The sequence below is a fragment of the Anopheles coustani genome, chromosome 3 (assembly GCF_943734705.1).
Source record: "Anopheles coustani chromosome 3, idAnoCousDA_361_x.2, whole genome shotgun sequence".
Lineage (NCBI taxonomy): Eukaryota > Metazoa > Arthropoda > Insecta > Diptera > Culicidae > Anopheles > Anopheles coustani.
In genome coordinates this window covers 66,706,420-66,728,185 of record NC_071288.1, presented here as the reverse complement: position 1 = coordinate 66,728,185, position 21,766 = coordinate 66,706,420, and the positions used below count along the sequence as shown (strand labels likewise).

The 21,766-nt window shown below is 42.1% G+C and overlaps 1 protein-coding gene across 1 annotated transcript in view; it reads right to left on the bottom strand.

Annotated features, from left to right (window-relative positions):
* Positions 1-21,766, bottom strand: part of LOC131265570 (fat-like cadherin-related tumor suppressor homolog) — a 199,511-nt gene that overhangs the window by 39,881 nt on the left and 137,864 nt on the right. The window contains exons 5-8 of the mRNA XM_058267860.1: positions 2,539-2,645; positions 2,261-2,468; positions 1,363-1,424; positions 393-548 (exon numbers count right to left, since the gene is read on the bottom strand). Coding sequence (XP_058123843.1) covers positions 393-548; positions 1,363-1,424; positions 2,261-2,468; positions 2,539-2,645 — 533 coding nt within the window. The remainder of the gene's footprint in view (positions 1-392; positions 549-1,362; positions 1,425-2,260; positions 2,469-2,538; positions 2,646-21,766) is intronic.

Sequence of the window (21,766 nt, the reverse complement as noted above, 5' to 3'; positions counted from 1 at the left end):
AACCAAGCGAAACCGGATGACAGCGATGATTAATAGATGGTGACGCTTTACGCTGGGTTTGCACGGCGCCATGTATGTGTATGTAGGTCATGCAACGATCAGTGAATAGGGTGTTTCCCGGAGCATGCCAAAGTACAACTTCGGTTGCTATGTGTGGATGAGGAGGAACGAAACAGGAGGCGGTGTCCTTGCCGATATTTATTCAATAATCCACCAACAACATGTTCCCGAAAATAAGGTATGCTTTTCATGCGCGATAATGGCGTGGGAGGGGGGTGAGAGACACGATGGGTTTATCTCATGCAACGAATTTCAAAGTAAAGAAGATACATAAATGGTGGGGCTTTTACAGACGGTTTGGTTAAAAAAAACATAATCTCTTCAGCACCTACCTGGAACAGAGGTTGATCAATTTTCGCGTTCGCCGGGATCTGCACTTTGTACATTTTCTGATCGAACTCTGGCGCATGGTCGTTGATGTCCTCCACCTGCACGACGACGCGCGTCGTCGACGAAAGCTGCGGTGCGCCGCTATCCATCACCAGGACCTGTAATTAAAATGATACAACGGAGGCAAACGTCAGCACATCACGCAAAATCCCCGGACCGCCTTTTTGGACCCCCCCGTCCGTCCGCATGATGCCGGCGGGAGGCAAATTAATTTTCCACCGAAATGATTAATGAGCAACGGACCCACACCCCCCGCACCCGTTGTTGTCCCCGTTGGAAGGTTCGATCGCAACCATTCTTCCATTAACCGGCCCGAGATTGTGCCCGCCCGAATGGTTCGTCAACAGGATTTTCTCGACTCCCGCTGCCCCGTCCTCGTGGTTTAAATAACAAAAAAAAAGGAGCACGGAAGGCATTTTTTGAGTGATGGTGGATTATTTTCAACTTTATGCTCGTTCTTGCTACATCGAGTTGCGCTTCATACGCACCTTTGTTCATTACTAAAATTATTACCCACAGGACTCGGGATCGGGACTGCTCCAAACTACCGACAATGGATCGATCTCGTTCGAAGAACAAAGAGATCATTAAAAAGTCGTTCGCAACCGGGCGTAAGGCTATGCTTTTATAATGTTCTGGTAGGATTTTTCTCAAACTGGAATTATATCAATAAGCTTAAGAACACAATAGAAAAACTGCAGTTTAAAAAGGGAAAATCACACTGAATCATACATATTCATAGTGCAAACACAACGTAGATAAGCACAAATTGTACCGGAAAAAAGTGTATGCCCTATTAAACTGTGTGTGTTTTAGCTCTTCAAAACTGCTCATCCTGTTATTTTTGTTGATCGAAAACATTCACAAAACACCGCTCATCACGTTGCCCGCTTACTCTGAAGTGAAACTTACCTCCAAAATATGTTCCGGTTGGTTTTCACGGTCCAGTTTCCGAGCGGTGGTTGTTATTAATCCTAGAAAAATGGAAGGGTGAGGTATATCAATTAAAACACATTTTGTGAATAGTTTTGCGACTACAACGCAGTGCGAACAGGTTCCAGGAAACACAACTAACTGAGCAACTAACCAACACATTTGTTTCCAAGAAGAGAAAACACATAGCTACGATAATTTATCGCGGGTAAGTATCGTAAGGTTAAATTATAAAATTTTGAGTAAATGTTAAGTTAATCAGTTCCTGTTTATTACATACATAAAGTTGCTAACAAATAGCAAAATAATGTCAAATGAAACCATGGGAAGATCCGAAGGCGATGTTATTCTGTACAAAAGTGAAGTACTAGTATTTTATGATATCGTCCATTAGAAGTGTTATTATTGTGAACCATGATTTGAAGTGAATGTATCGTTTCTCGAAATTGATCCCTGGTAAAGCCCTGAAGGGAAACGGTAAAGTCTTCATCGATTACGGTCAATCTATTTTAAATTACTCTCACAACTATCAGTCAAGCTGCAAACTAACACATTACAAATCCGTTAAGGTTAGGAATAATATTATCAATCTCTATTCATGGCACCGACGATATCATTCACTTCTTTGATAATTATGTGAAAATAATTGAGTTTTAAAAGTACATTGTTGTGCTGAATGGCTTCGGAAGTCGTTCGTTTACAATGGAACGTTTATTCATTCGACGAGAGCTGGGCTGCTGGATGATGGTAATTAAAACTGCTAGGCGAGTGCACTATACGGACGGGCAAACTCCTTCGGATGCATTTTTTGCTCGTTAGAGACAGGTTCGATCCTGTTACACCTTGGATGCACACAAACACCACCACCATCACTTACCACTCGAGCTGTTGATGGCAAAGTAACCCTCCGGGTTGCCGGACGTAATGCGATAGGAAATCTGTTGGTACAGATCAATGTCCCGGTCTTCGGCCACCAGCTGCAGCACCTTCACGCCCGCCGGGCTGCTCTCCGGCACCGACGGGTAGTAGACGGCATCTTGCGTCAGCGGGACGTTGTCGTTTTCGTTCAGCACCTCGATGAACACCTGGCGGAAGGGAAAAAAGGGAACGGCGAGATAAGAAGTTCCATCAACCGAAGAACACTTCACAACTCACCTGAACGCAGGAGTGCAGGGGCACGACGGCCTGATCCTGGGCGCAGACCGTCAACCAGTAGCTCGGCTTTGTCTCCAGATCCAGCGAGGCGAGGGTGCGTATGGTTCCTGGAAGAAAAGGTGAGAGACAAATACATCGTTAAATATGTTCGTGCTCTGCTGCCTTGTGAGCTAGTTTAAAGAGCAAAGTTTTTCTACTATCCTGTTTCTAATGGAAAGGAAAAGTCAATCGAGGGGCGGATAGAAAATTGCATTATGAAAACAGTCTTTACTATTTAAAGGAGTTTTATCGACTTAAGCTAACGCAAAGAGAAATGTACCAACCATAGTATGAGTCAGTACATTTGATTATCTAACGACAGTAAATAAAGTGCTCAGTAAGTAAAACAGTTGCTAAATTTAAAACAGAATAAGAAAAGAAACTTTTTCCGTTGCGTATTTAGCACACGTTTTTAAGTACAATCTTTTTGAATAAAATTTGTTTATAACATTTGTCAAACCGTCAGTTTTCGAAGGCTAAGCAAAGACTGTGCTTCTCAAAGAACTTGTTTTTAATATTACTATAGTTTTTATGTTGCGTTTTCATTTATGTATAGGTCAAAAACTTTTTAGAACTAATTCCTACTGTCACCCACTTTTGAGTGAGGTGGCTTCCAACGTGTTAAAAAAGGTTTCCAATCATCATGTTTTCCAGGAACGCAACGACCATTGAGAAATAATAATTTTACTCATCGTTTGCGTTATTTTCCACAGAAAAGATATCGAAAACCAAACCCACAAAAACTTGGGTAATGACCATGGCCACTGAAAAACAATCATTAAATCCCATTCGCGCGTTTTTAACCGCAGGATGTTGGGAGGAGATACAAAACCGGCGGCATATAAACGAATTTCATCGTCCTTATCATTTGCTTCTGTTTAGGTTCCATCGCTGTTGCGCTGTGTTTGGTCGACTGTGCTTATATTTACCTTTCGGCCCAACGGCCGGTGGCAGATCCTCGCTTTTTTTGTTCTTTTTAAATCACAAAACCTTACACCTGCCGGGGTTTTCTCATCACGCCGTAAGACCATAGGCGTCTATATTGTTCGTTTTTATTTGTCTCCCAGGACATTGTAAGTCATCGCCAGACACGCGCGAAACAGAAACAGTACGGTTTTAGCAACGAGAGGGAGGTCAACAAAAAAAAAAAAAACAAAAACAAATGCAAGCAAGCATAATCTTTTGTGTTTATCCTTGTCCCCGCGGATCCATCTGAGCGGAGATAAAAAAAACCCCAGAACAGTGACTCGACCAATCGCCTTAGCTCGGTCTCGGAAAACTTTCGGTCAGAAGATGAATGTCATGCACGTTGACAATGATCTCCCATCTGGGGCGTTGGGATTTTGGCGAAGGACGGGGAAAAAAACACCGGGCCTGGACCGGCCGGCATCGGTATATGCCGGATGGATTAGTGTGATTACAATGAGTGCCGGGTGCCATCTTGCGGAACTGAACTGCGGTAGGTGGAAGTGGAACAATGGATGAAAAACGAAACACCACGAGGCAACGATAATCATGATAATAAGTGGAAGCCGTCACTGGCTGACGATTGGAAATACGTTTTTCTTGGCTTCACACCAACGAGACTGGACGAGATAATGCTAGACGTCGGAATGGAACCGATGGTCAGTGATTGAAGGATGGTAGCAAAATTGCCAGTCGATAAAAGTTGATGACAATGAAAAAAAAGACACAGTTTCGATTCCTCGGTGAAGCAGAAATAAACGTCGCTAAATGAGGCGCAAACTGGAAAAATGTCCCAAGATGGAATCATGACCTCGCAAAGCGATGGAAAATCAAAGACGAGATTTGATAGTGACAGAAGGTTTCAGATATGAATGGAAGACGGATCGATAGCCACGGGAATCTACCTTTAATCGTTAGCTGTCGGAGGTGTTAGTTTATTGTCTACGACAGTGAAGTCAAATTCGTTCGACCTCGCGAGTCACATTTCCATCCAAAGTAGGTTTGCGGGCCTAAACGTATAACTGATTGGATCGAAGAAAATATGTCAGCGTGGTTTTATCTTAACAAACAATTATGATTAAGTCTTCCCCCTTTTATTTATATTATATTACTTCTTGTAAAATTTAAAATTTCGAGTACAAGAGAAGGTTCCTTCATCAATCGTTTTCCAAATTTTAACGTATTCCAATCAAGTTTATTTAAATATATGTTGCAGTTCAATACTGTTATACTTTTTGATACAGATTTTAGAAAAGTGAAGGTGAATTAATACTACAGCTAACTTATTGTTCTACATCTATTATTTTATTTAGAAGTTAGTTCATTTGTTCATGTTTGTTTTATTGAACACTGTTTATTCACTTGTCTCGAACAATCTGTGTAAATCTTTTGCTCTCTGTAAAAATCTTGCTTGCCTTGTCTTGTCGGCGTGATATGGATCAATGTTGTAAGTCACTTTCTTATAGAAATTGTTCAAATTGACGTTCGTTTAGTTCTTTTGGAATTCGCAGTTCAAACGGAATCCAATACTCAAGTATCCGAACTTTCGTTGTATTGTTTCAAACCGTGATGTATTGTTTCGTGGGCTGCATGTTTGACATGCCTGGTCTGTGAGACAGTTTATTAAAATTCTAACAAAATAGTTCAAATAAATAACTATTCAACAATACATTTAACTAAGCAAACCACCGAGCGTCAATTTTCCAACAAACTGTTGTTGGGTGTAACAGAGCTGGGATAGTCACCACAAAAGATGACAGACACAAATTAGTTCCTACTCCCCCAGAAAGAGCCTCCGGCGCGGAACTAGCGAACGTGAGTTGAAAGTTGTTCGATGCAAACTTTATCGGAAACCGCACGGTACCAAAGTTCGGTACCATCGCTTCAGGGAATTTCGGGCTTCGGGGAAGCTATCGACATCGATCCATTTTGGAATACCCTCGAGTGGTCTCTTCAAACTTGGAATTTCGAACTCCAAGCACGGAGTCTATGGGAAGAGAAGGAGCGACAGCAAAGTGAGATGCCTTCCAGATGCCATCCACCACTTCGCCACTCTCGAACGCCGGGGCAAATGAAATCAATTAAAAATGAAAACCATGCCACACGGGAGATGTTCGGCATTTTGGGATGCGCGTTCATTACCATTCCATCCGTCAAACCGAGAAACACGCCGCACTTCAGAGACGGCCCCTCGTGGAGCGTGTGTGTGTGGGGGGGGCTAACCTATTGGGAAAAACGGGGCTGCTGGAATTTCCAAAACATATCATGCCTTCGGCCGTATCTTTCACACCTAATTGAATTAGGGCGAGTTTTCCGTTTGATGCGTATTTTATGGCACTTTCAGCGATTCGATCGTGCGCATTTCGTAATGCACAAACCGAGAGCATTCCCAAATACCGCCTCTGTCTGTCCGGCGTGGATATCCGAGCGTGAATGATCCAATGGAATTGGCCAATCACGCAAACACATACAGGGTCGATCAGGGCAGGGAAAACGGCTGTAAATTGCCCATTAGCCCCAAGGAGGAATTGCCTCGATGTTTTTCCTTCTAATTTCTTTACCGCTACGTACCCCTTTTTCTCACTGGAACAACCAACCAACCTTCCAATCGATAACGAAGAATCTGGCCCGAAGTGGAGCTAGCGGGAACGATGGAAACCAGAGACGGGTTTTTTTCCACTTCCGGGTACCGGGAGTAAATAAATTGGGCATATTCGTTCTTCATCAAACGAACCGCCAGCCAACCGTTTTTTTCCACTCGCGGGAAACACAAGCAAGAATAAAAAAGACCGTTGCGATGAGTTTTACTTACTGCCCTCTATCTAAACAAATCGAGGGAAGGAGAAAAAACAGCGAGCGTGATAAATTTACGCTGGCTTAGATTTCTTTCCACTACTAAAACCATCTACAGCATAGAGAAGGCAATAAAACGTGTTAATTACCGGGATTGAAGGAAGGGGGCCGAGGGTTGAAAATAATGTTACAACATTTTCGAAATTTGGGGAAGAAAAGTCGGAACCGTCAGACATCATTAGCAGCATTTTAACTGACTCGTAAATTGGGAAAGTGTGCGAAACGAAATGATCGTTGGGGAGAAGAATTGAATTACAGCTTAAATCTAAACAGAAAACTGTTAAGCTGCGACTTTATTATTTGCAGACGAGTATCACATAGTTGTTAGACAATAAACGCAACCAACACAACCGACAATCCGGACATGGAAAATAAAGGACTTTGTAGAGCGCTTAAATCTATCCATCGCACGTTTCCACCATCATCATATGCTCGACGTTTCCAAAGCAAAGGCCATATCATACAAGCAGAAAACATTCCACGCCTCTCCCGTCAAAACAATAAAAACATCCTTAATACACATAGCCATCTTCTGCACCAGTTCCGACGACACTGTGCTACACTTCCTGCGACGTTTTTCCGTTCGGCGCAGTCCGCTGCACACGTGCCGGGGTGCCGAAACAAAACGGTGGCACCACAATTGCATCCTTGTTCGCACAAAAGCAAAAAGAAACCCACGAGACACAAACACGCAAACACATCCCCCAGTGGTAACAATGGCAACAATAACCTATCATTCGTTTAATTGCAGTCTCATGGGAGTGAAAAAGATCCCTTGCAAGCGAGAGTAAAAAAAGGGATATCTTGGGGCGAAAATGTAAAGCATAACGCTACACAGTCGCCTCCACCCGGAGGAAAACGTGGTGGATAAAAATGGTCGACTTAAATAAAAGTTTCCACTTCCACGACGACGACTAAGGCGTGCATCCTCCCAAGCGGCTATACAACACTTTTCAAGCGTTATTTTTTCTCTTTGACGTGCATCGGGTGTATCAAGCCAGCGCGCCGTCATGCATTCACCCCGTGACACATTTATATGGTGTGCATCGTCGTTTTCTTATCCACTTTTCACCTCGTCCCCCCGGGCTGGGGGTTCGGTTAAGCGAATGCAAATGATAGTAAAAACCATCATGACGGAAGAAACGTCATCCGTTCCAACGGAGGAAAAAATGACGACTTAACTGGAGGAGAGAAGTGATACAATAGAACAAACCGAAGCAGCCGCCGGAAAACTAAACAATCTGCCATCTGACCCGGTGGGACTTGCATGCAAACACGAGGAAAATGATTCTCGCCTCTCCCAACGAGGATGTGTTCGGTTCGTTGATACACATACTTTGCTTCCGGAATTCGTATGATAGAGAACTATTTTTGGCCAACGAAGCAATGCATAAAATACAATGAATAACGTTAAAAAACAAATGAAAAAGTATCGTGTACATTCATTATGATTAGGTTACGAGAAAACTGATGAGAGTTTATCATACAATTATTCAATATATTTAATGAGGTACGCTAAAACTTCTTAACACGTTGACTACCAAGCGTTTATATCACATTTTTTTAAGAACAATCTTTTTTAATAAAATTTGTTAATGATATTTATTAAGCCGACAGTTTTCGAAGGCCAAGAGCAAAAACTTCCCAAGTTCCCAAACAATAATTTTTTATATTACTGTTACAAACAAAAGTAAAAAATTAACAAATTTTAGGAAGTCTCAACATTGGTTGGGAAGCAATCAAAACTTCGTTTTTTTATTACACAATTTGTTTGTAACTGAAAGACCCGTAGCCTGTTTCCGCTCTTTTATATACATTTTTCCAGCCACAAAGTTCCTCATCTTTGGCAGGTGCTTGTTAGAGCGAGTCCGGGTTCGCAGTTCCCGAATGTCTCTAACAATTACTATAGTTTTTATGTTGCATTTTCACTTATTTTTGGGTCAAAACTTTTAAGAACTAATTGCCGCTGTCATGCAGTTTTGGGTGACGTGCGTTTTTGACACACTTTTTAGTACAATCGTTTTTAATAATATTTGTCTTTGACATTAAGTAAACCGACGGTTTTTTTAAGGTTAAGCAAAGACTTTGCTTCCCAAAGAATAGATGTTAAATATTACTTTAATTTTTAAGTTGCATTTTCATTTGTCTATGGGCAAAAACGTTTTAGAACTAATGATAGCTGGCTATCAAAAATGATAGCCATTGTAGTCAACGTGTTGAAGAACCATGTTACTGATTGGCATTAGTTAATAAAATGATACCTGGTAGTAATCATAATCAACTCAATCAAAACAATGACTTCATCGTACGAAAACATTTTCAGGAATCACATTACTCTCTCGTGATCACGTTCGTTACAAATCGCAACACTCTTCCCGCTGTGACAGACGGAAGTTCGAGACGGTGGCTTCATTTCTCCGATTGTTTTCCCACGAGCTCGGCGTACGGCGGGCCCGGAAAACCCGGTTGCGAAGGCCGAGTTCACGGCGAACGGATGTGCGCTTCCGGGCGAGCGGAAAGAAGGTGCCACCACGAATGACTGACTCCTACCGACGATTGGATGCATCACGATTGCCGTCGCACGGAAGCAAGTAACATCCTCACAGTCACAGCGTTTGCAACGTGCGGCGTCTTTCGAGGAACGGAACACACATCCCACTCCGGCGCGAGTTTCCGCGGCAGCGAAGTTGGTGGTTCCTTGTTGAACAATTTATTATCGTCCGGCCCCGCTTGCGTTTACAGCTGGACGGCGCTGAAGGATGTCCGATGTGGATGCCGTACATGGATGGCAACTATTCCAGACCGTTGTCCAACACCAACCCCAACCCTACCCCCCTTTGGTAGCGGACTGAAGTTCTTGCAAGGCGACCACTAACCAGAATGCGTCTTGCGAAGGTGTACCTTTGAAATTCTAACAAACAAGCACTGCACTGTGAAGACTGCGATAAATTTAATTAAAATTTTGTCTAGCAAATCTTCGTGAATGAACGTGGCCGATGGGCTGGGTACGTGAGGGAGCTATCGCTCACGGATCGTCGTGGGACTCAAGCAGAATAGTGTCCAGGACCCAAAGAGGAAACATTCGTTCACGTCTTAGCAGCCTACCCAGAGCCACCTAGGCCTGAACTCCGGGGAAGATTCCTCGAACAAGATAGACGAGAAAGGGCTGAAGGCTAATCGAAGCGGGACAAGCGCTTTCCATTGCTCAATGAGTCACCCACTTCAAGGACTTACCCACGTTCGTGATTCACACGGAGTTCGACAAGCACAGGAACAACTCCCGGAATAAACTTACTCATTCAACCACGTACGTACGTTTGCCAGATGAGCAGATGCTGTGAGCAACTCCTTTCGCTGGTTCCAACGCATCAGAAGAGCGCAACATTGTTTAACTACTGCGTGCTACCGAACCATCCAAGCTCCCATCCTTCCGTTCATTTCAAATCAAAACTGCAAGCCGCTTGAAGAGCGCACCACCCAAAAGAGGCAATTTGCTCGATAAAGTGTAAATATTTGCTTGTGCGTCTTGTCCATGCAAATTAGATGCAATTTGCTTGTGCGATGCCAATCGACCAACGCTACCGAGGGCGCGTCAGAAGAGCGCGTTTCGAAATGTATTCAATAGAACATTCAAGACGTGTATTAGGATTGGGTACACACTGAATGGCAACAAGTAACACAGCTTTACTTAGGACTTGGGAATTCTCACAAAAACCACAACTGATCAAAATGCTAGTTATTCTATAAAACAACTTATCACAGAAAAACTCAACGACTTGTAAGAGAAATAAATAAAACATGTAAATCTGAGTGAAACGAAAATTAAATGAATTCACTTTGGTTCAAACAATGTAAAAATAAACCCACGTCCAATTGGCGGTGAATTTTAATTGGTTTTTAAAATTTACAACGAAACATTACGATGTCAGCATTTTGACCGCATTTTTCCCCCTTCTGTTTTCATGCGAACCTTTTCCATCGAAAAACACGCACGCTTTACGATTTAAATTGAATAAAATGGTTTGAATATTGTTCGTCGAACACTTCAAGCAAAAATAGCTCAATTGCGCGAAATATGCAACCATATATTTCGTGCGCGAAATATGCAACCAAAGCTTCCAAAGGGGGGAGAGTGCAGCACACTAGCCACTCTCGATGTGTATAAGTGCTTTCGATCTCAATGGGAGTTGGTGAACGGGGTTTGCAGCAGTATAATTAGTTCAGTTGCATTCGGGAATGTTAAAAAAGTTTTTCAAGTACCCACTGGACGGGTTTAAAATCGATGCAATCAGCCACTCACAGGTCAGTGACTCCGGTGCTCCTAACAGTTGATTCTTGAACTTGCTTGGAGAGGGACTATAATTGGTATGGTGCAATCGATTCATTTGAGGTAGCCTCTGCAGTTCTTGACCACATAGAGGAAATTTTAAAGTATCTCAGAGAATCGGTGAAGAGTACGTGAATGTTGTTAAAGTAAAGTGCGGGAATAAGTTTGTATCAGTCAAGTACTTAGAAATAGTAACTCTGGGAAAAACCTCTGGGAACAAAACAGGAATGTACAAAATCTTAGTGCTCATGCTTCAACAACGAAATTCTACGAAGAATATTACATCCGGCAATCCGATTCCTGAAAGCCTCTTCACGGAACGAATCCAACGCCTTCGCTTTAGTATTGTCAAAAGGCTTATGCTAAATCTTAAATGGATGACCCGATGGAATCAAAGTGGGTGGATTCCTGATACGGCCCGGACCAAAAGGAACGAAACATCCGACGACGGTATCACTCATCCGTAAGCCTTATTCGTATGTAAACGGTGCCATTTTCGCGTGAAATCTGCCTTAGCGACCAAAAAACTCGACCCACCCGAGTTCAGAGACGGTTGGGCCAGAGATAATGTCAGAGGGATTTGGCGACCAGAATAGGAGACCAAACGGTGGGATGAGATCTGGAAAGGCTGGGATGTCATTACTACAACGAACGGTTTACAGTTTTCGCTGTTGGGAATAATCCTTCCGTAGATAGGGATCCTCTACACATGCGAATTGTGGATAACCCAACCGGGACGCTAGGATACATCCCTTATTTGCAGGCGACGGAGCGGCCTCCGAATTCATTTCCCTTCTGGTGAGTGTTGCCTTCGGGAATGACCTACTTTCCCCGGTGGAGGCGTGTTACACCACGCATCGTGGATACACAGCAGCCGAAAATACACTCCAATGAAACCCAGCCTAGGCGCAAGGCTTATTCCATCATGCACTGATAAATGTGCAGAGACAAGCGGAGTGCAGACGTTGCTAAATTTTGCCCTTCCAACCGATCGGGGACGCTTTTTTTTTCTTTGAAAATTAATTCAATGGTCGCCGTACGCCGTATTCCTTCTACGTTGATGCACAGATACGGTGGCCCGCCGATTCGTGAAAGGTGGGGAGAGGATTTGTTCCGGCTAGCGAGATGTAATAGAAAGCGCTTGGCTACCGGATGATGCCAACGGAATGCGGCGAGCCATGGAAGCCTTACGAAACACGGTCCCCGAGCTGACACGTACAGGCCAAGGCCGGGTGACTGCTGATGTTGCAGCGTTACGGATTAATCCGCAAGCAGGAATTATCATAAACGTCACTCATTCTGGCGCGCTTACGCCCGAGGAACGAAACAGATGTGAACCTTTTCATGTGGGCATGGCAACTTCCGGAACTGTTCTTATTGCATGTCTTTGGGAGAGGAAAAGTGAAGAAAGACGTTGAATAACTGTAATGAATCAGATTTATTTAACACGTTCCGTACCGGGTCACCCAAATATGGGTGACAGCAGTTTTAGTACAAATAAGATTTTGACCCATGAATAAATGAAAATGCAACATAAAAATTATTGTAATATTTTATATAAATTTTTGGGAAGCTAAGTTTTTGATTGGCCTTCGAAAACAATCGGTTTAACAAAAGTTATGAACAAATAGTAATTTGAAAAATTGTACTAAAAATTGTGCTAAAACGCTTGGTACGGAACGTGTTAACACGCTGACTGATACGTTGTTTTAGTACAGCTTTTTAGTACACCGAGTTTGGTAAAAATTTAGTAATTAAATTTATTGAACGGGTTTCAAAAACTAAGCAAAAACTAGGCTTCCCAAACAAGGTACATGTTGGTAATTTTTAAAGGCGTTTTAAATGATTGCAACTTTCACTTAACAGCAACTGTCAAACACTCATTTCACTCATGTGAAACCCAACTTAGCACGTCTAAACGCGAAATAAACAAACAATTTGAGTTGCGCAACTAAAATTTCACTTAACGTAGCCGGGCTGTAAATTTCTTTCACAGCAATGAAAGTTTCTTGACAGCTCGTGCAACTGACAGATTTCGTAGGCGTCAGCAGTATAAAACCATTTAAAATGATCGTTAAACGAAATAATCAAAGTCGTTTTATGCGATTTAAGTTCACTTTCATGATTCACAACGCTAAATGAGTATTATTATTAATTTTAGAGATGAAATAATACAGCTCATTTACAATTCTACATAGTTTGTTTACCGACTCATAATTGCCGGTTGACAGTTAGCGTTAATTTGTTTCGAGTCGTGTAAACGCGTGATGCGTTCGGAAACTTTCAGTCCACTGAAATGACGACGACTGAAAGTTTCTCTTGCATGAAAGTTGCTGTCATTTATCTGCAGCTTTATAGTCTACGGCTATATACAGGGACTTTCAGATGATATCATAACAGTAGCAGCATTTATTCCAACTGCATCAGTTGGTTTTATAACGCAATCATGTTTATTATAACTGTGTCAATTGAAATCAGAATCGTAGCAGTTGATATTATACAGTTGGTATGTCAAGTCGAGCGATATACGCAACTAGCAAATATAAACGTATATCGTACGAATGAGACTCCAAGGTAGTTCAACATATCAGGTTAGTTCGCTTGAAACGCTTTAATTTCATTAGAAAACGAAAGGAATTTATAAACAAGCAGAGCTGATTGATTTTCATGTTGACTGCATGTCATTTTTTTACTTATTTTTGTGAGCAATTTCGTTGTAATGAAATCGAAGAGTTTCATTCGTTATGAATCCTCCTGATATGTAGATCAACTTTGGGCTGTCATAAGCGACGGCTAGACACAGCGGGAATCGCACGAATATTCCCGCCTTCCAGCGGGAATCCCGCTGGACGACGGGAAACTCCATATGAAAAAAACTGATTTCGTTCCCGCTATGTTTAGAAAATGCGAAACTACGACCTGGCGAGAACGGACGCAGGTGCTTAATTGAAACGTTTCATGAAAAGTTTCATTCGCTTGCTACAACAACGTCGGTATATTCAACGTATATGGATGCGGCCGATGTTGTTGGAGAGAAACCAAAATGCGAGTAGTTCTTCTTCTTCTTCTTGGCGTAACGACCTTGTTGGTCATGCCTGCCCTGTAAAGGGCTTACGAGACTTTTTACCCTATGTGTACGTGGATAGTCAGTCCTCTCGTACAGGGGAGGGTCCGGTCTCGGTTGGGATTCGAACCCACGCCGTCGAGGTGGTGAGCCCCGGCGCTCATGGGCCGATTTTCTAACCGGCGCTACCGCTCGGCTGTCGCGGACCCCCGCTATGCGAGTAGTCTTCTACGCAAAATTTTGAAGGAGGAACTCGACAACACCATTCTTCTTCTTCTTCTTGGCGTAACGACCTCTTGGTCATGCCTGCCTGTTAAGGGCTTTCGAGACTTGTTTCCCTGTTGTACGTGGATAGTCAGTCCTCTCGTCCAGGGGACAGTCCGGTCTCAGTTGGGATTCGAACCCACGCCGTCGTGGTGGTGAGCCCTGGCGCTCATGGGCCGAATTTCTAACCGGCGCTACCGCTCGGCTGTCGCGGACCCCCGACAACACCATTCATAAACTTTATATTTGATAATGATTCACAATTCCACTTTTACCTGCCGCCAATTTAAATCACACAAACAAACTAAAACGTAAACAAAGCTTCACTTTGACAGATCGGACGAATAAGATCGTTCCCGCTGGATATTCTGTCGAATCTGGGCTACTTTTTCCCGTTCCCGCCACCGGGAATTCCAGCTACGTTTAAACAGCGGTATACGTGCGATACACGTTTACACTCCCTAGTTTTGTACTTCGCCCAAGCTGCTGTCCCAGGAGGGTTATAATATCAGCTGCTACGATTCTGATTTCAATTGACGCAGTTATAATAAACATGATTGCGTTTTGAAATCAACTGATGCAGTTGGAACATCATGTGCTGCAGTTAGAATAAATGCTGCTACTGTTATGATATCATCTGGAAATCCCTGTAAGTCTTCTACTATATTTGTGTAGAGGACTGATGAGCATTGCTGCTGTCACCCACAAAATGGGCGACGTCTATGTGTTCGGAAGTTCTAAAGAAATCTTGCGATTTCAAAGCATAATTTTTCTTCACTATACAATTTCTCCAAACTTGTACTAACGTGTAATCACTGAATATTTAAGTGGTTTCGCGATTGTACAAGTTCTTTGAAACATGAAAACCCTAAGCAAGCTACAGATTTCACCCAATCTGACCGCACTTGGCCCACTTTAAAGAACTTTTACGTCGCAATGTTTCCGTTTCAGAATTCGGTGGTCAGTGTGACGTCAAGCGTCTAACGGGGGCGGTTACTAGTTGTTCCCCAAAGTTACTGCAGTCATGCCGGAGATCCTTCTCTAACGCACGCCAAAAGCTGTACTGCATTTTAAAACTGCTCCTGTGGGTTTGTTTTGAGCTTTTTCCCTTCCATTGTTTCCACGGCCAGCAACGAAAACCGTGGAGCCAGCAACAAAGGAAAAGGGCTTAAGTGCTTAGCGCGCGCTGCTGCAACATGCACGGCAGGTTCGCAAAAACCAAACTGTGAATGAAGTACGGTGAAAACTTGTTGCACCCACACCCCAGTGCTGTAAGCCGCAGCTAGCTTTCCCGGGCGATATCAAACCCGATGATAGGTGTCAGCAGTTGGTGGTCGCCTGGAGATTAAAACTTTATCACAGAGGATTTTTCCGATCCACTGGAACCAATTTGCTGCTCGCTTCCGGACCAGTGGGATGACTACCTTCACACTTCACGATTCGTGTTCGGTTGGTGTCGAGATATACTATAGGGCATTCGACGATGTGTTTCAGAATGCATAATTTTGGATCAAAGAAATTGGAGCATTTTTTAAGATTTTAAAACATAAATTTAATTGTTTCTTGTTACAAAGAACTAAACATATTTTTGTTGATCAAAATCAATTGTAAACAAATAGTTCGAGCTGTATCTCAAAATTAGGTTTCATTTTTTATGTTTATTTCATTGAATGAATGTTTCAAAGGTAAAAAATACCAAAAGGTAACCAGCAAATCACGCCCATCAATGTATCGCCGACCCTCACAGCGTCACAGGTACTTCAATATTGTCCGCCTCTTACGCTAACAAGGGTAGACAGATGTTTATCTGCTTTCCGTAAGAGCACACACTTCCTTGCTTCTTTTCCCAGAAAACGTGCAGCATGCACTTCGGAGCGCGTTCAGCGGGAAAGTGTGCATGAGTTTTCCCCCGCGAAGTACCGAACGTCTAGTCCAATCTTGGCAGTTCGATCGACATTTCCATTTTATGATCCCTTGCAAGAGTGCACCCATGTGTGGGTTTTTCGTTATATGTTTTATAAATAGTCTCTTTTTCCCAACGGTTACCATCGCAACACACCTTGACGCTGTTTACTCACTTTGGGTGCACTTCCCCTCCTCTATTTTCATCCTAATGAGGACATATGGCGGCCAATGTGAGCCATGCCGTACTTTTTCGTTTCTGAAGAGAACGATACGATCGTTACCACTTTTTTTGATCCTCCTTCAAGGCCATCTTCCAAGAAAAAGTCCCATAAAAGTGCATAACCGCGTAACGGTTGGAGAAAGTGAAGAAAGAAAGCAGAAACGATCCACCCGGTTTCGGCCCGGAGGAATCCGACCGAGCCCGAGGAGATTTTGAAATATTTATAAAATGCCCACCCGTCCATATATCCTAACCATCATGCGATGCGATGCCGACCAGACACGTGACGTTTTATGACCCTAATGGAATGCCCGTTGGAAGCCCCGAACGGCAGCGCAGAAAATCAATAAATCAATGAATCTGTTTAACCTTTCTAACTCCGAGGGGGGGAAAATTTATGGGACGATTTTTTACGGCATTTAACGAGACATACGCGTCAGTTGTATGGTCTTTTACGTACGGTATAATCGACATGGTATGACGAAAGCGTATGGAATGAAAGGAGGTATTCTTCTTTTTTCGAAAACAAAGACTAATAGCATTGAAGACGTCAAATAAATCCTACATATTTATTATACTTTATCCAAATAAAACATTGTTAAGCGAATTTTACAAAAAATGAAACTAAAACAGTATGAACTTTAAGTTACCAGAATTGTTAACAAGTCTCAAACTCATTTAAAACTGAAAAAATGCACAAAAAAGAAAGCTAACATGATAAACGGCCACCAGGATATAAATTGGCTGAAATAACGTTAAAATATTACCCTAATACTAACGCAAACCCTACGAACTAAATAGTACTCTTCGTGTTGTCTCATAATTCATACCCCGAGAGAAGGATTGGAACTTCTAAACCTCTTAAAGAAAATCATATTCGATGAGACACTTCGTCAACAACCGAAACACTTCCCGGCAATCAAATCATGACTCCCCGTAACCCATTCTTGGTGGTTGTTTTTTTATTTCTTGCTAGTGATAAAATAACCCACCCATCACCCAAGCGGACGTCGCTCGTCAATCGTAAATCTTCGTCAGTGCTGAAGTGCAAATGGACAGTGGCGGGCGGCCATCAACCAACCGGTGGTTGAAAAGTTACACACCCATAAATCATTTAATTCTCCCACTCGCGGTAATATTTTCGATCATTACGTTCTTTGTGTTTTTTTCCTTTTTGGTGTAAGTTTTTCATTTGTGTCACATTAAAGTGATAGAATGTGTCCAATCAAGCATTAAGTCAATCTTCTAACAAAGCAATCTTCGAAACATAAAACAATTACTTACATACGATGCTATTTAGCAGGGCCCGTCTTTTAAAAAGCTTAAACTCACAAAATCTACTCGATTTATATCATCGCACCCATGAGAAAATAAAGTTATGGAGGAAGAATCTGGACCAGTTTAAACCATGCCTTCACTGCTTTTCTTTCCACCAACAAAAAATAAAATGCAAATGCAATTTCGGAACACATTATATATGCATACGACAGTTATTAATCAATGTCAAAAAACGAGTCGCCAAGCACAAACAAAAGACAAATTTGGGAAAGGGTTACTTTGCGGGTCGTTTAACAATGATGAAGATGGTTTTCTGTGTCTTTTTTCCTGCAAACTAGCCAAATCTTTTGAATGCCTTGGTGTGTAAAAAAAACTTTTAAAAAATTTATTGTTACATGTTAGACTTGATAACCAAACGAAGTTTTTTCCGTTCTTACACAATTAAAAAATTATTTTTTTACATTCAAAGTTTTTTGGTATCCATTAATATGCTTTGTTTTTTTTTGGCATCTTCACGGCGATTCTTCTGGTGGTGTTTGTTTATAAATGTGTTTGTTTTATCCATTGTTACTTCCATGGATTACTCTATCACAATAAATCAGCCGTGTGAGTAAAGGAAAATGTAACAGAAAAGAAAGAACACGAATGGAATAACTTGCAGGCAAGGACTTTAGCGGATATGCAGGAAAAAAGTAGCGAAAACAAATGTGCTGCGATTTGATAGTTAAACCCTGCTTTCAGTAGGTTTTTATCTTCAGCTGAAAAACTTTTGCACCGTGCGTTTCGCTTCAGTCAAGTTTTCTTACGCTCCTTCTTTTTTAAAGCATTTTTATCCAGCACTTTTTCAAGGTAAGCGTCTCCCACCACGCTTAGGTCACTTTTCAGACAGAACATAAACTTTAACCTAGAAGACACACTTCTTGGATGCTATAAATTTCTCCAGCAAGACTTATTTGCCTACAACAGCTATCGTAGAAACTTTATTTTCGGTTTTTAAAGCTAAGATTGTGGCATGACGTAGTTTGACCTAACTGTTTTTGTCTTCTCTTTAACTTCAGGGGCAGTCACGTTGTCAGCTGTGTAGTATTTGTGTAGTTTAATGTTATAGATAAAATGTGTCTTTGATTTATCTGTTACTTGATAGGTTCCACTTTTGTTAAACTTTCTATCATTGATTTTAAACTGCACATAACAATGAGTGCTTTATTAACTTCCGCCAAAATAACATTTTTCTTCGCTCAAATTATCATTCTCAAAATGAACTACGACTGAAACAGACTGACTCAAACAATAATAAACTCTAGCAAATAACTAATCAAGATAATCGCGAGGGAGTTAGAGACGACATTGGACCGGTGAACGTCGAAAGTATCCGAAATCATACCAAAACAAGCCAAACAACTAACGAAGAACTGACATTCATGGGCAGGATTTACAGTGGGTAAACCCCATAGCCTCGGTACCTTCTACCATCTCTTAACTTTGGCCCATAAATTGAAGATGCGGAGGTAGTCGCTAGAGTGGTCACACTTCAAGAAAGCTGTAATTACAACAGCGACACACAAATGCCAACACATAGTTAGCAAACCCCAGCTGGATGGCGAACACGAAGTTGCAACCACAAAGAGATGTTACAATGTTGGCTCGAACGGGAAATAAGATAGGAAACCCCTGCAGCGTGAAGAAAGGAGTCAGCTGCATCTTGTGCCACTGGCAAAGAAATGAAAGTTCGCATTCTCAGTCTCTTCTTATTTGGGCTTCGTTTCCCACAAGGTCGTCGTTGCGTTCTTTGAGCTCATTCTGGCCGTAATTGTTGTCATGACAGACACACGATAACGGGCGATTCGACACAACGGGGACATTGTTGCGGGCGACTCGTTGAGTAAAGTTCAGGCGGATGAAAGCCGGTGCAGTGTAGCAATTAGTTTTTTTTTTCTCTGCACTTGAAGCATAATTATTGTTCCCAGTGGAAAGAAAGGAAGTACGTGACGTTGATGAGAGGAATGGACCTTGCAAGACTTAAGATGTTGGGATTAAGTTTTTTTTCAGTTTGGTAAACTCCTGAATCCACGGAACAATCTGGCAAGGTCGAAGATTAATGCATCTCGGGAAAGTCTTTTTTAACTAAAATTATTAAACTCTTCAAAAATACTAAGGGTAAAAAATACCCTTCTACTGGAACGCTTAACCATTCGTAACTCTAAAAATAAATGCAAACAACGTCTTCCAAAAACAGCTTATTAAAGAGTCTTAGTTTTACATTTTTATTTCTCTTGCACCCACCAGCTTTTGGGATCAAAAACAAACAGAACTACATCTGTTTACGTTAACAACTTTCCAGCAAACCAGAAGCAAGGTCAGTGAAGGTAGATAACCGCGTGGAATGTTAAAACTTTTCCCAAAAAGCATCAAAGTTCTGACAAACATAATAAAATGGCATGATTTCAACAAAGCAAATATTTCAAAATATACAATATGACATAATAATATTCTTTGTTAAAGTAATATGCTTTAAACTGTTCAGCTTAAGATTAGCTATAAATAAAAAAAGTAATTTACTGGAATGTTAAAACATTTCTCTAAAAGCATCAAAGTTCTGACAAACATAATAAAATGGCATGATTTCAACAAATCAAAATATATAATATGACATAATAAAGTTCATAATACTGATGAACGGTCATGAAAATAATATACTTTAAACTGTTCAGCTTAAGATTAACTATAAATGAAAAATATAATTTACTACAGAATTACGTACAAAATGAAAAATCACAAAGACCATCCATTCTAAACCAAACTAGTACTAATTATATTCCACTCTTGAAAAAGGTAAAAAGGTAAAGGATTCTAACTATCGATCGCATTTGTGATATTTTTCTGCCTGCAACTGCTCTTATCCTTGAAGTATGAACACCCATTTTTTCAAGCACTTTATGTACGATACGAGAAAGGCCGAGTCCTCGAAGCCGGTCGGGGATGCGGCAGCAATTTGCCTCGGGGTAGTGAACAGATAACCCAACTTGAAATTAGACCATCCGTACGTGATTGGAGTGAAACGAGCCAAGGAAACTGTCCCGTTCTACCGGATGCGAGGCTTGTATCGTCCTTCGCTCGGGTGGCCAGAGTAATATGTTAAGAACTGAGGGTATATTGTGAACAACATGGCCCAGCAACACGTTCCTTCACAGCAATGTGTGGCGGTGGTCATGGTTTGAAAAGACTTCCATTTGCCTGTTTTGTTTTTTGTTTTTTTTTCACAACTTTCCCTCCCATTTCACTTTTGCCAGAAGTTCTTCTCGACCAAGTCAAAGTCAACCAGCTAACGGTAACGGTTCTGCTAATGGAGCTGTTTATTAGCCAGTAGCCTGAAATCCAGCGTAAGTGTAAACGTATGTACCGCCCAACGGTGGTTGAATGTAGAGTAAATAAAACTTCCACCATCATCTCCTCCACCAAATTACCACCACCCCAATTTCTTCGGAAAGGTCCCGCCATTCCACTTTTCCCTCAAGTACTAATAACCGTTACGAAGCCGTACACACACACACATAATCATTTGCACACAAGGACTCTGACAAGGATTTTTGTGAACACCTGCCCTGGAGCGACTGAAAACGGGAAAATTTTCTTCGCTTCGCTGGGGCGGAGGGAAAACCGGTGGGAGAGTGGGCGGAAATCCGTACCTTGGAGTGCTAGTCGGAGGCTAATTTCGCGGATACCCATTACCCGGGCTCCTGGAACGGCTGGCTTCCGGTTCTCTGCCGAGCACTTACGTCGTTGCACGACAGAAAAATCGGATAAGCTCCCGGGCAGGGAGCGGGCAAGCCGGCCCGTTCTTCCAATGACGGCCATACAGCAAGTGGAAATAATGCCAAGGTCACTGGCCGCGGGCGGTCCATTGAAGGAAGGCGGAAAAAACCAGCCCACACACACACACAGAAGCGCGGATCAATGTAGGCGAAACGTGTAAGGTAATTGTGTAAGAAACTTTTCTTAGCTTCTCACACCGCTCCCAAACGGTTCCATCCGTCCTTCCGGTGGTTGTGTTCTCCTTAGCATCGCTTTGTTTTGCTGAAAAATCTCTGCACCATTAGGCGAAATAATGTTGCCGCTTCCTGCGTTTTAGATTGCCCTCCAGTTCCACTCGTTTGTGAAAACGTTGGGGAAAAAAAGTTTGGTGTGAGTACATTTTTCCTGCTCCTGCTCCCGAACTACCTGTACCGGCCTTGGGAATGAGAGGGTAGGTGTTGGTTGTTAACGGCATGGTAGCGAAAGTGAGGGCAAAAATAAAACCACCTCTATACCTTTT